At 40.5% G+C, this 15,451-nt stretch overlaps 1 protein-coding gene across 1 annotated transcript; it reads left to right on the top strand.

Annotated features, from left to right (window-relative positions):
- The first annotated feature begins 2,829 nt into the window (after window positions 1-2,829).
- terfa (telomeric repeat binding factor a) lies at window positions 2,830-13,187 on the top strand. The gene is made up of 13 exons (XM_041943323.1): window positions 2,830-3,009; window positions 3,702-3,797; window positions 4,198-4,328; window positions 4,570-4,656; window positions 7,566-7,706; window positions 8,669-8,793; window positions 9,313-9,852; window positions 10,187-10,306; window positions 11,670-11,828; window positions 11,921-12,052; window positions 12,303-12,385; window positions 12,480-12,526; window positions 12,839-13,187. The coding sequence occupies exons 1-13, from the start codon at window positions 2,859-2,861 to the stop codon at window positions 12,995-12,997; spliced, it is 1,971 nt and encodes a 656-aa protein (XP_041799257.1). The 5' UTR covers window positions 2,830-2,858; the 3' UTR covers window positions 12,998-13,187.
- The last annotated feature ends 2,264 nt before the right edge of the window (window positions 13,188-15,451 follow it).

Genomic DNA, 15,451 nt, shown 5'->3' with positions numbered 1-15,451 from the left:
AAGGTACCAGGCTCATTATGCAAGCTTTAATACTGAACACAGTCTCGGTGAGCTCAGCAGATGCTTGTGAGGCCTTTCCTACTTCACTCCAGAAATGTCAGGCCTGTAACATCAAGTGGCAGGACAGACGCAAAAAGTCTCCCTGTGTTACTAGAACATGTATCCATGCCTTTAAAATCATTCAGAGCACTTTTCAGCTTGGAAGGCTTTTGCCATTATTGCCATTTTTATGAAAGTGTTCTCTTCTCATGTTGTGATGACTTGTCTCCTAATTTTACATAATGAATGGGCCTGTTTGCACTGGATGAGAGTGGCTTTTTGAACCTGGTATTCCGGATTTAAAGTCAAGTTCAGACTGGTGGGCTGATACTGTCAAAGTATTGTCAAATCTTTTATTGCATCTTGGACAATACACTGCTGTTTGTTTTCATTTGTGGTTGTCAGTAAAAGGAAATCTATTGCCACTGTTTACACTAAATGTTGATATCTGATGCTCTATGGCCATGTTAAGAAACATGCTGTCATTAGAATGTAAAACGTATATATTGTGGGACTAAGGGACACAGCACTGAAAGCTAACTGATATCAGGGGATTTTATTAATGCTGGCCTCTCATTTTATTCTGCTGGACTGCATCAACTCAGCAACCATTTCCTGAATAAATGGTGGGACAGTGTGGCTTTCTCTTAAAGTCCACTAACCTAACTAACATGGTCATTGTACTTTTTAATTTATGAGGTACAAGATGAAGAGGAGTCAAGTTAAGCCAAACACACAACGTGTCCAGAAGAATCATATACAAGCTGTCGTTCATGTATTCATGTGCATAAGACTTGCAAGAAATCAACAGGAAAATCCTTGCTGTTTAGTTTGGCACATTCAAAAATATGTTTCTAATCAAGCAACAGCTGATATTAGAAATAGTTGCAGGTATTGGTGTACTAAATTACACCCAGTGCATATGAGAGGCATAGAGTCTAATGAACAAAAAATGTCATTGTTGTAGAGATAAATATCTAAAGAAGGACTTGAAGGAACAGTGGCAGGACTAATACACTGCTAAACTTTTAGTTGTATTTGTAGGAAGTAGGAGAACAAGAGAGTAATTATGGACTGACAAATGTTGCTGTGTTTACCGAGTATAAGTATTTGGTGTGGACTGGTAGAGTTTGGGCAATAATTTGGTTTGGTTGATGTATTTCACAATAGGATATTCAGTTTTTTTAGACCAAACTCAGATGCTGTGATCATAATGTCTTAAATTGGGATTCTGTTACAGGGTGTGCAGTTTTGCATTCATGCTCATTGGAATTAATCAACGATGACCTTTTTTAAAAGGTTGTACCAGTAATTGTATTTTCTCCACAGTCTGCTATATGACCTTAAGGAATACAATCATCATGGGGAGAGGATTGCTTGGCAGCATGCAAAATTGTGTGATTCATTCCTATTTTCAACATTCAACACTATTTTAACAGAAAATGTAGGGCAAAGATTATTTTGAAAGTAAAGTAAAGATTCTTATCAGGATGGATATTTGATCACAGAATTACCATTAACATTGCCATGAACAGTTGAGAAAGGTTTTGTTTCCTTTTCTGCTGAGAGAATGTTTCCTCCAGAACAGAAGTCCTTCAGCTTTATAAAGAAAGTATAATGGTTACTATTAACAATATATAAATGGAATGTTTTATTAAAGTTTTTTTTAATTAATGTGTCATAATCTTATAATGTCATATCTTTAATGTCATTCTTTTACATAATAAACTTGATTAAATGAAAGATATAAATTGTGATTGATTGTCCATCGTACACAATTACTTTTTTCTCTGCTCCTTGGTTTTGCGTCTGGATAACAAAGTATTGTGGGTTTCACACTGACATAACATGCTGCAGATGTGTGAGAGGCAGCAGAATATTTCAGAACAGATTGAAGTGTGGCGAATGTGTCAGGAAGGTTGGCTGGGCAAATAGAAATTGAAATACAACAAGATGCAGTAGAGATGACGTGAAAATGGGGAACTGGGGAAAAGTATTGCTGTAGCTCCGAAGGAAATGAGATCCACTGAAGAAGAAGTGAAATATTTTCTTTCCCAAATGTGAGGCAGGTGCCCTCCTTAGAAAACAGAAGCAAAAATACATAATTAGTTGTTCAAATGTTAGCCCTATCACAAAATGTACATGAAAATGTATCTGCAACAATTTCAGTGCCAGAACGTTAAAATGTAAACATGAGGTGTCTAAGTTTCACACTCCCTTCTTCAGACTTACACTCCCTCTCATTCCCTGTGGTCTGCATCTGCAAGTCTGCTGGCACTACCAGCCATCAGCCTCAGCACAATGGGTGCTGGGGCCTCCTCTTATGCTGCACCCAAACGAAAAGCCACAGCTAAAACCTTTGAAAGAAGTGAGAACTTTTAATAAAGCGACAGTACTCTAACGATAGCCCCTTTAGTCCTCTAGGTGGCAGTATAATGGCTTGTCTGATGTGAGATGGCCAGTGACCTCGAAAGAAACGTATTTGTCTATACTACAACTCTCGGACAGCGCTCTTTCCAAAGCCCCCATGAAATCTAGTGCCCTTCTGTTTGAACAGCAGGTCTTCTGTACGTTTCATCAGCCCTCACGCCTTTTCAGCGCTTATTTTTTCCCCGCTGTATTCCGCCCCTGTTCTGCCTGATTGGCTTCCTTACACTAACCCTAACCAACCAAACTGTAGAAGGCAACGAACACTAGACTATCAGAGGTAGCGGAAGGCGGGTCTTCGCGAATGGTGGCACCGCCTTAGCCTAGAAATTAACTCCCGCCTGCTTCCGCTGATGGTGCGCATCAGTAGAAGAAGAAGTCATGATGCGAACATGGCGGCAAAGGAAATTGTAAACAGCCACCAAACTGACGTCGACTCTGTTGTTTACCGCTGGGTTGTGGATTATTATTTGTCGCTGGCGCTAAAGTTTTTTCAAAAGGAGCAATACGCGGATTTTGTTGACATAACAAATGTACTTAACTGTAAGTAACGAACCACCTCACAGTTCCTCACTTCTTGCCCGCCAAGCTAACGCTAATTTAGACAAGGTTTAGCTGACGTTAATGTGCCACACCAACTTTGAAGTTACCAGACTGTCTTTTTACTGCATGCCAACTGTCCTAAATGTCTTACCGGCCCGTTTTAAATTGTGTTCGTGCTCGTCACCGACAGCGTTCTCCCATAGATGGGTTACATCCTATCTTAGTTAGCTTAGCCCGAATCCCCGACGCCACTGTTTTAATTAACGTTACTGCGTAGAAGACCATCCCAGAAGGTCTCATAGAAAAGCTCCTGTGTGTCTCTCAGTGTCATCAGTGTTTTGTTATACTTAGTGAGTGGCCTGGAATTTGCAAGATTTCCGTGATTACTTGATCAAATGTTTCGAAGGCCAACTATTTGGTGTCCACTTTGTTTTTAAGCATTGCATTTCAGATGGTTATACTAAGGTGTTCGCAAATCCTGAAAATCAAAGCCAATCAAACAAAATATGTGCTGATCACACTGCTTGATTTCTGTCACAGTGTGATTTAAGGTGTCTTTTAAAGCCTAAAAGGTACATTATTCAGCATTGAGTGCAAAGCCACCAATGAGTGTGAAGTAACCTATATACTGACTAGATGAACATGTATCTTTAGGGGAAACCTCAAGGTCATCATTTATTGTCTTGTTGCAGGTGTCTTGGTTCATCCTCTTGAGACCAATGATGCTATTCACAAGAAGTTTCGAGTGCTGCAGTTCCTCTCCCGGATAAATGAGGGTGAAAACCTTGGTGAGATCAACATTAAAGCATTCACCATGGCCCGTCTCAGTAACTTTGTGTATCGTTGGGGATTTAATCAAGCTGCATCTCTATGTACAATTTTGTCTGTGCGTAGGAGAAAACATGAGAATACTCTCGGGTGCCTAGGGAAGTAAGTAGAATTGCCCTGTTAAAAATGGGTGTGTTCACATAATTTGCTGTTAAATTTAATTTATTATGGTAATGTTGCATTGGGGTGCATTTCCAAGACAGTGTGATGAGAAATGATGCAAGTTTATCCTTGCAGCCTGACTGTAAAACCAAATTCATGGCTTTTTCCTAAATCAGAAGTTGAGCATATATCCTATCCTACTATCATATTGTGACCTAAACACCACAGTGAATATTGTTTTGTCTTGTCTGCCCACAGATGTGTCATTTCAGTCTGACCAGCCAATAAGTCCTCTGGAATCGGCCTTAATTTTGCTGGAACATATCAACCAGGAATTAAGTATTCCACAGCAGGAATTTGAGAGTGTATGCACGTCACTCAAAGAGATGGTAAGTGCTTCTTTTTTTTTTCTTTTTTTTTTTTAACATATAAAACTGTTCAACTGTGACATCTGCTCACACAAGGGCATACAAATACTCTCCTTAACCAGCCGCTAAATGTGTGTGTGTGCGTGTGTATGAACGCACCTCGCCCTGTCCGGCCTAGGATGAATACATCATCGCACACACCTAAGCACCTCACAAAGATCAGATTTAATCAGATTTGATTTTACTTTTTTTCTGTCTCTAGATTGTGGTGATTTTCATTAAGAACAACAAGTTTGACAGAGCAAAAGAGGTGCTGAATAAACACTTTCCCAAAGCATTGGTTGGCAAGGTGAGTTCAATAACAATAGCAGTAGCAGTTATTCAAATGGCAATATTACAGTTCATGAAAGTGTTGATAAATTAAAAGTGTACTTTCGCCACAAAGTAAAGTGTTGCATGTACCGGCAAGGGTGGGGAAACTTGTGTAAATGAAGTGCAGTTGGAAATCAAACAGCAGAGGATGGCAATAAAGCTACTTAATGCATGCAGCTGAGCAGCTCTTCCCAGCTGTTGCAGGGTCTGCTGACCTGCCGGGAAGGAGTCTTCTTACCTTCTTTTCTCCCCTTCATTAGCCTGTGATGGTCAGCGTACCTGATGTTGAGGGCTGTTGAAGGGAGACACTGGCTGGAAAATGTGAGAGAAGAGTTGGAGAGGGCAGACACCAGAGCAGCTGGAGGGTTGGTGGGCAGCAGCCTACTGAAGAACCAGTTTAACGTGTCAGTTCTATTCTAGCACCTTCATGGATGATGATAGATTGTGATCCTTGATCCTCCACACTCTTCGTGTGTGTTTGAGTTTCCACTTTAGCAGACCTCTCCTTTAGTTGTATGTCTTGCAAAGTAAATTGATGATTCATATGACCAGTCAGTCAGTCATCAAAAGCCTCACGTTAGTAGGTTTTTAATCCAGTGGGAAACAAGCTCTCCCTCAGTGTGAAAGAGGTTTGTTTGTTTTCCACAGTCCAAGTATTGTCCTGGCTGCAGATGTAGTCCCTGTCATGATTACAGAAAATTCTCCACTTAATACATTGTGTATTTGGTTTCTGTCCCCTAAAAGACATAATTGGGAAGATAGTGGTATGCTTCTCCCTAACCAGTTACTCACATTATCCAGGACTGATTTCCAATGAGGTTGAATGACAGGGCACTCCCAGAGACAGTGTAGGAAAGTACCAATTTCCCTCTGACATTTCCAACACAGATTACTGTTTCCAGTAATACCTGTGTGTTATTTTGTATAGTTTTGTAAATTTCCCCTTTGCTTCCCTAATGTACTTCCCATTGTTGGATATAATACTCATCCACTCCTCTTCCCTATTTAGATACCCTAAGTCTCTCTCTCATATTGTTTTCAGGCTCTGACAGCTATCGCTGAGCAGTTCATTTGTTGTTCTATAATGAATAGAGGCTCGATGGTGTTCCGCAGGTAACATGAAATAGTCCGTGATGTGGTTTCCATCCTCTATATTATGAGATGACTGAGATAATAAATCAATAGGAGTGAAAGGGGATGACAATTTATTTTCAATAGTAGCCCAATCTAATTGATCATCTTTAATCCAGTGTTTGGCTAATTTGGCCATTTCAAAATAAACATAATATAATCTCGGGTCTGGCAGTCCCCGGCCTCCTCTGTCTCTGGGGGAACACATTTTGCTAAGTTTAATTCTAGGTCTTTTCCCTTCCCATAAAAAATCTTTTTATTCTTATATATCATACTGTTTAAAGATATGAAGAGATACAGCTACTGGTAACATTATAAGCACATAATTAAGTTGTGGTGAAACCACCGACTTTATCACATTGACCTTTCCCCATAATGTAAGCCTGAGTTCCCCCCTTTTATCCAGGTTGGTTTTAATTTTCTGCAGTAGTGGTTCTAAATTCAAAGAGGGCATGTCTTCAACTTAATTACTTAGTTTAATCCCCGGGTAATTCATCCCTTTGGGTATCCGTTTAAAGCCAAAATTTGTCCCTAGGTTGGAGTTACTTAATCCAGATATAGGCATGGCTTCTGACTTAGTCCACTTAATTTTCTATCCTTACATTTTAGAGTATGATTGTATTGTATTCATCAGGTGTGGTACTGAGCTAAATGGATCTTTCATCAGCATCAAAATATCATCCGCATATAATAATAGTTTATGCTCCTTCCCTCCTCCTCCCACCCCTCTAATATCTGCATTAGTTCTGATGGCGATAGCCAGAGGCTCTAGTATGATATTAAACGGTAGCGGTGACAGAGCGCAGCCCTGGCACAGGTCGAATGCCTTCTCAGCGTCAAGCAGAGAGCAACAACCGGGTCTTTTTCTGTCCGATTGAGCCAAATTAAACGTAGTAATCTTCTCATGTTATCAGTTGAGGACCTGTTTTTTAATAAATCCGGCTTGGTCAGAGTGTATAACTTTTGGCAACGCTTTCTCCAGACGCGTGGCCAGGATTTTAGTGAGGATCTTACAATCCAGATTTATCAAACTTCAAGGTCGGTAATTAGCGGGGTTTGTGGTATCTCTGTCTTTTTTAGGAATGACTGAGATTAAGGCCTCATTGAATGTTGGGAGGAGAGTACCTGGTTTAAAAGCTTCATTGTAAACCTCTTGCAGTATTGGTGCCAGGCTATCTATATACTGCCTGTAATATTCCACAGGAAAACTGTAGAGTCCTGGTGATTTCCCTGATTTCACAGCTGCAGCTGCATTCCTGATATTATTTTATCTAATAAACCAACCTGTTCAGGTGGAAGTCTAGGCATTTTGATATTAGAGAAAAATGTAAATTCTTCTTGTGTGGGGTCGATGTCTGATGTGTAGAATTGTTGAAAAACCTCATTTATTTATTTAGCTGAGGAAACTATTTGATCTCCTTTCTTAATTGCTGGTATTACACAAAGAATTTTGTTGTTTTAGTTGTCTGGCAAGCAGTTTGCTTGTCTTTTCACCTCCCTCGTAGAAATTTGTCCCCAGTCTGAATAATGCATATTCCACTTTTTTATTGTAAATTTCTTGAAGTTGATATTTAAGCTTGCATATATCTCGGTATAATTTTTCTGAAAAGGTTTCTGATAGCGTTATCTCCTGGCTGTCTTTGCATTTTCAAGATGATGATGAAACTATACATCAAGTATATTCGAAATCATTTCTGTATTTAATTATGTGGATGCCATGTGTTTCACGTTGTTGAATGTCTGTGTTCTCTGTAGAAAGCTATATTCATGGGACTCATCAGACAGAAGAGTAAAACACATGAAGTCATCGAGCAAGTGGACTTCAAACAGTTCAAGGAGGAGATGTTGGCCTTTTGCCAGAGGCTCTGCCCAAGCGATGTTCCCTTTCTCCACAGGGTGTGTTGCTGTGTGTTAAGCACAAGATAAAGGCTCATTGCGCTGAAACAATTTTTTAAATATAAATCTATGTTTTTATTTTTCATTTCTTCATGAGGTTTTTCAGTTGCAAATGGGCACGAACGATTGAATATTTAAAATTCAGATCAGGACAAAAGGATTTGTATCCTCTTAAAGGGACAACTCACCCCAAATCAGACATGCATTTTTTCCCCCATACCCGTAGTACCATCTTGATTGTTTTAGTGTGAGTTCTGCAGATCGCAGCTGTGGAGATGTCTTCACTTGCTTAAATACAATGGACCAAGATGTCTCTCCGCTTGTGTTTTTCGACAGACCTTGCTGTGAGCAGGTTCATAAAGGAACCCACCAACTGTATAAAAGTGCAGAATGAAGCATGTGTCCACGAGGCCTCGTCTGACAGTGCTATCTTGTGGAGACTAGTTTATAGCGAGCTTACGTTGCAACTCATCTGAGGAGGACACCATCAATGTTTACATCCTGTGTTTTCATGTGCACGAGCCTCTTGCCTCTTGGTGTTGTTCGGCAGAAAGAAAATGGTTCTGACATGAAACTACTCATAACAAGGTGTGTGGATTATCTTGAGTAACCGGGTCATGATTTCTGGAAAGAGACATTGCTGTTGAGTTTTTCAAATGTATTTTTTGACGTTTTAAGCAACACAAGCCAGGAGAGGGCAGACATCTCTACAGGCAATATCTCCAGGACTTGGCAACTCACACTTAAACTTTCTTTCTAGATGCACTACAGGTTGGAGGAAAACTTTTTTTTTTTCTTCTGTCTCTTTAAAGACTTTGAAAACATTTTTATATGAGTTCACTAAGAAAGCCTTGCCTGTGATGACCTTTGCTTTTGCTCAGCCAATCCACAGATACAACACTGATTTGTTGGAGTACATGTCTTAATACTTTTTGTACTTTTGATTCATGTATATATAACAGGCTGCCAAAATGTTTATTGATAAAAGACTAATGGAGCCAGACGAGGAGGCGGCTGATTCTGATGAGCAAGACGAGCCTGGTCTGACCTCTAGTCCACAAATAAGCATCGTCCAGTTTGTACTATGGTAGGCCCTCTCATTTCAAACATGCTCGTCATTGCTGTCAAAGTACAAAATTGCCAGAGCAGTATGGTGTCCATTCAGTCACATAACATGATGTGACACTTTCTACCCCTCTCATCACAACCACTTTACAGTTTGTGTCTCCAGATCCTACTTTCCTGCCTCGCTCTGCCGTGTGCCAGATGATGTTTTTCATTAACTTTCTTTATTTTTAGTTGGGCCATCTCTTAGGATGGCCAAGGCAATGACTGACATCAGAATGTCAGAATCATATAATTTGTCTTCCATTATCATGAAGGATTTGAAGAAACAATACTCTGGTATCCAACATTAGCAGCTACTCCAACCATATTTAGCACCCATATAACCATATATTATTACTTTGCTCACATTATCCAAGTAGTTTTTTATGTCTCCAGGCTGAAATGTACAATTTAGTACAATTTCATGGAAACCTTTCCTATTGTAAGCTCTTATTCTCTAAATTCTGTGATCTCTTCTTGTTTCTTCCTTATCTTCCAGTAAACATAAGATGATCCAGAGGACCAGGTTGGAGGCAGCCTACAAGGCTTTGGCTACCAGTTCAGATGAGAGAACATTTGCTCAGCTGGAGGAAGAAGTGGAGCAAGAGGAGCAGGCAGAACAACAAGGTCTTTCCCTGACCCTCTCGCCGACTCCACCGAAGGACACCAATCAGGACTCAGAGCAGGATGAGTTATTTCAGAGAGACTCAGGCAGCCCCATGGAGGCTTCCCCGGCAGACCAACCACCACAAACGGATGTTGCTCCTCAAACACAGGCAGGCTCACTCTCAAAGACACCCTTGGTGCTGAGGAAGAGGCAGCTTTACACTGTGGCACGACTGGTGGTGGAGCCAGACAGCCAGGGGAGCTCACAGTGCACAGCAGCTTCTCAGGAACTGGAGGCTGAAGTCAGAACAGAAGAGCCACCACAGTCACCAGCTAGGCCCAATAAAAAAGGTCTGCAGAACCCAGTAACTGACAATGAGGTTTCAGCGCCCACACAGAAACACCCCAGACGAGCAAGCAAAATTCGCAGCAGGTACTTGTTTTTTGTTCTACTTTGGGGGGGAGGGGTATTTTTCACTTTTTACAACACAGAATATTTGTCATTTTTACACAAGTTAAGTTCAAGACTAAACGGTAGTCAGAATACCATTGCAGATATCTATTAAAATGACTTGTCAGTGGTCTTTAATCTCACACATTTAAAAGAAAAGTCATTAAACAGACAACTGAATAAATGTTGCTCAACTGTTTTGACTGTAGTGGTGTGTCAACAGACTGATCATTTAGTCGCATTTTGCAGCCATTTTTGGAGTCCGGTATTGCTCAATGAGCGTACGACACTGAAAAATGCTTGTTTTGTCATGCAGTGCCTCAACTAGTTTGGCAGAGTTGTCAGCAGACAGTGATGAAGACCCTCCTGGCTCTGTGGCCAACAGGGAAATGTTTTTGGGTAAACCCCATAACCAGTCCAACACTTCACTCCGCAGGTAAGTCCAAATGTGTAATATCACCTCACCTAGGGCTGTGTGTTAATACCATGTCATGATGTCAAGCCATGTTAGTGAACCCACAACTCTGTACAGATAGCAATGTCTGTCAAAGTCAATGTCTGTCAGTGCTCAAAGTAGTACTAACTGAAGGCCCAGGAACTATGGGAACTGGGAACTGTGGGTGTATGTGGTTTTTGAGTATGTAGTGCTGAGTGTTGCACACTGATCAAACTCAGGCTTTGAGACTTCAATATGTGAAATAATGTAAGCAAAAGACAGAGTGTTTGCCTTTTATTTTTGAGAAATGCCACTTTAATTGGAAGGTCTAATAGGAAGAGAGTCCATTCCAAAGTTTATGGTTAAAATAGAGATCGACCAATATGGGTTTTTTCCAGACCGATACCAATTATTAGTAGTTAAGGAGGCAGAGAGCTGATATTCATTTGCAGTGAAAGTGTAAAAATTGGTGTAAAAATGTAGACTCAGAAGCATCTCTTATAGAGTCTCTTATAGACGTTATTCTGCTGCACACTGTAACGTTAGCAGCAGACGTGAGATGTAAAGCACTGGGATGTTTATTGCAATTTCGGGAGAGTTTACTGCGTTTACCCTCGATTCATGAGTTTGTTCTCCACATGAGAAAACTTCTCATGGAGGTACTACGAGCTAGCAAAGCTGCCTCTCGTGTGGGAAAACTTCTTGTGTGGAAAAACTCCGGGGAGCTCCCTCTCCGCTTCAGTTTGGCTCTGCCACTTAGGCATACTGTGGCTTGCTTAACCAAATCAGATGGCGCCGTAGGTGGAACAATGCTGGAGACAGAAGTGGCAGGAGAGAGAGAGAGAGAGAGAGGGGCGGCTGCATCTGAGCCGAAATAACCCAGTTTTTAATTTATTTCTTCATATCGGCCTGTCGGATTTTTAAAAAAGGCCGATACCGATATACGTTAAAACTCCAAACATCGGCGCCAATAATTGTCCTGGCCGATAATCGGTCGATCTCTAGTTAAAGACAGCAAATGCAAGGTCTCTATTTTAAGCCAGTACACACTGATTAGCAGACCTGCCAGTACTTTGAAGTCTTGTGTCCATACAGCAGCTACAGGTTCTGCCTGATTGGTAATATCAAACTGTTCAGTTTCCTGTAAACATCACTGATGGCCAGTGAAGATTTCACAGTATGCTCAGTTCATCAGTATTTTGTCAGTGTGTTGTTCCTTTCGTTAGTTGTGGTTCGCATTTGGTTCCACTTCATGGGATCTAGAAAGAATATGTGTACTATACAAGTACACATGCAATTTCCCAGCTTGGGATAAATAAAGTATATCTATCTATCTATCTACATTGTGCAATTATCTTGACAGACAAAGAGCAAAGCATGATTCTCAACTCTCATCACACAAAACCCCCACCAAGTCAAAGCAGTCATCTTCAGACAGAGAGGAAGTCCCACAGGAGCCACCAGCTCCCTTCAAAACCCCAGTGCAGAAACCACATGAACTGGACAGCGATCCTCTCAGCAAGCAAGTCCAAATACAGTGTTCATTTGATTTCACTGTGTTAGTTTGAAATTTAAAGACTGATGACATTGACTAAAGTTAATGTTTTTGTGCAGGGATCCAGGTAATACAGATGACTTCCATATCATAGATTCTTCGTTGGACAGCTCCCCCAATGTGTTCCCTCAAACAAGCTCCACCCCTCACAGGGACTCTGCTCGAGACAAAAATCCTTCTAATTCAAAATGGTTAGTGAAGATTTCTCCAGCAGTGTCGGCTAAGAATGAATTGACTCACTTGTTTGTGAATGAACTCTAGCAGAAGATGCAACAAGTAAAAATGTTGACATCTATGTTTCCATCTCATTATTGATTTGGGTGTCTAAAAGTCACACAAAAGTTACACATATTGATGATTTAACCATTATAATTTCATACTAGCTTCCAAAGCTGTTCAGTTGTGATGAAACATGAAAAACACAGCTGCTCTTGTTCATAGGAAACAACTGATGACTAATGCAAGGGAGAGTAAGGATACATGGAGCGATGAAGAGTCATATTTTCCCTCCAGGAAGAAAACTGGTAATATTTCATACCTGCCTCTGAATTAATCCTCTGTAAATCCAGCTGAAAAATTCTTGTTCATGCAGTGATATATATTTTGTTTTTCACTAAGGATCACACAACGAGAGCACCATTTCAAACTCAGGCCACAGGAAGAGGGTAAGTATAACAAGACTTGCCTTTGTAACACTCAAGTTGAAAATGATTTAACAACTCTGTTGCAGTTCATCACATGCGGGCAAGAAGTCTTGATATTATGGGAATCTCAAAAGACAGCATTTGGTCCCTGTCTTGCTTTCAAAAAGATTGATGCTCTGCTGCCAGTGTGCAGTTTTCAGATGTCTTATCATTCAAGCAGCTCATTAAAGAACCACACAAGCAAGAAGAACAAGGCGTTGTCTGTTTTTGACTGAGGTGTCAGAGCAGCAGAAAACTGTTTAACCTCATATTCCTGTTCCTGTTGTGTTGCAGAAGTGGACTGAGAGTGAGACAGAGAAGCTGAAAAAAGGGGTCCAAAAATTTGGAGAGGGCAACTGGAGTCAGATAAAGGCATATTACAGCTTCAAGGACCGAACAAATGTCAACCTTAAGGACAGATGGAGAACAATGAAGAAGTTAAACATGGTGTGAGACGTTCATGAAGCCTAGATGCCACATTCATTTCTTGGTTACACAAACAAATTTTATTTCATTTTTTTTGGAGGAATGCGAGCTATACTTCTTCAGTTAAGTCCAGTCCAGTCTTTTCTGCATTACTGTAATCATGTTTATAATTTAAGTTCATGACACTTTCTAGTTCAATAAATTTTCATGGTTCAATTTGCAAGATTAGTTGTCTCTTTATTGTTCCAAAATCTCCAATGGTGTCTGGTATGCACTTTTGCTGCCGCCCTATATACAGAAGCAAGCTTGCAAAGACTCAAATATATACAAAGACATTAAAGATTTATTTGAAAGATGACATTTACAAAAGAGAAACACAAGAAAAGCTTTTCTCTTAATTTTGATGAGATCTGACCAAAAGCCAGACTGAAGGTATCAGGAGGCTGGTGGACTTGGCTGGCAGTGAGCGGCAGCGGTCCATCAACCTGAGCCTCACCACTCTGAGCCTCTGTTTTTGCTGATGCTGTGTTGCTGTGATGTGCTCTCGGGGTGATTATATTTCTGGTGCGGTATGAAACTCAACACTCTCTGCAGAGCCTGGGGTGTTGGAGCGGCTCTCAACATCCTGGATGTGCACCTCAGCATCACCTTCAGCTGTCCTAGTCAGACAAACACAACACATGATACAGAGTGTAAATACAGTTGGGCAGACTCCAGCTGCTGCCATGACATCTTTGTCTGAGGTCCAACTGAAACATTTGAAAAAAGAAAAATATAAAAACAAAGACCGTCGATCTATCACCTTGTCCAATCCTGATCTTGTTCCTCCATTTCAGCCAGTTCCTTTTTGGAAAGTTGGTTGACAAGTGCCACGCCGATGCAGTCTCCAAAATCATTGACAACAGTGTTGCAGCGGTCTCTGAAAGACAGAAATCACAGTACACTATGAAAGCAGAAAATACAGCCACTCTACAGTTGGTGTAAATTTCTAGCTTTAATGTACAGGTTAAACTCACAGCAGTCATTCTACAACCACAAAGATGGAAGCTTCCCTCGAAGGTAAACCGAGTGCAGTCAACACAAAGAGGGTGGTCACCGCTCCAGTCGCAGGGATCCCTGCTGCTCGTATACTGGAGACAGAAATAACAGTAGTCGAGACATAGTACACTGCTGCATGCACTGCTACTTTTCTGCAGGTGTCAATACTCAGACCCGAAACGGCTGTAAAAGATCTATAACAGGATTTGAACGTAAGATTAGAGGGTAAACCTAGTGGTGTCTACTGGTAAATGATACATCTTTCACAGGTAATGGCCTTAAATCTGCTATGACCCTTTTAAATGCTGTGTGTGTAACATGGATAATCTGATGTGACAACTTACCTGTTACCACACTTGTCACGATGAGGGGAACACTAACCAGTTGAAGCATGCGCATGAGTATTTCACCTGGAAAGCCGATGTAGACTTTGTCCAGGTCTGAAAGAGGGAGGAAGGTCTTGACGGTCATGCCAATAACAACCCCCGTGTGAACTTAAGCAAAATATTAGAATGTTAGCAAATATATATACAACAACATATATAATGGTTTATAATGAGTGGGAATAGGGATGGAACAAACAAATGCTCTGCTCATTGCAAACCCCAGAATCTACTAATCTAGTAGACCAATATTTTTTTTATTTCAAAAGTTGAGCTTTAGCCTCACTGAAAATTCAAAAAAGTCACATTTGAAAGTGGAGCCACACAAACAAAATATAACCACCGGGCTAATGGCCATCAAAAACTCAAAAATAAGTCATACAATAAGAAATCATGCATTAAGAAATGACAATTCATCACTTGATATGTTGTCATGCCATTTAACTGTCTATAGACAAGTTGGTTCACATAAAGTTGGTCCAACACGAACAGTAATCTTTGTGACGCCTGACATTAAGATAACATTAACTTTACGTTAACCCAAACTCTAATCCCAGAGGGGAGACAGACTTCAGCCGCCATGTATAAATCATCTAGCCCCGCGGCAACACTTTATGCGTTGCCCTGGCAACACAATGTAGCATTTTAATAGCAACGTTAGCTAGATGTTGGTATGAATATATTGCTGAACCATAACAGAATACTGTCAATACCCATTCACTTTGGGTGTTTAATTAATTAATTTGGACTTTACCAGTAACTAGCCATTGGTAATTTATTAGTTACACAGTTGTGTAATGGTGAATGCACAATTATTGTTCAAACCAAACTTACCTACCTAGCCATAGCTTTTTGCTAAAAAAATCACATTTCTTTCCCCCAAAACGCCTTTTAAAACGAATAAATTGAGTTACTTCACTAGCTAGCAATTAGTGTTTGTATCATCAAATATATTAAAATATATAAGGTTACGCAAGGTCTAAAGTTCATTTGCTAGCCGTTAATGCCAGCAACATCTTTGTTCTCTAACTATCAAAAGTGTACTTAAGTAGAGTACTTG

This window comes from Chelmon rostratus, chromosome 1, assembly GCF_017976325.1.
Source record: "Chelmon rostratus isolate fCheRos1 chromosome 1, fCheRos1.pri, whole genome shotgun sequence".
NCBI lineage: Eukaryota > Metazoa > Chordata > Actinopteri > Chaetodontiformes > Chaetodontidae > Chelmon > Chelmon rostratus.
This window is presented reverse-complemented; position numbering and strand designations above follow the sequence as displayed.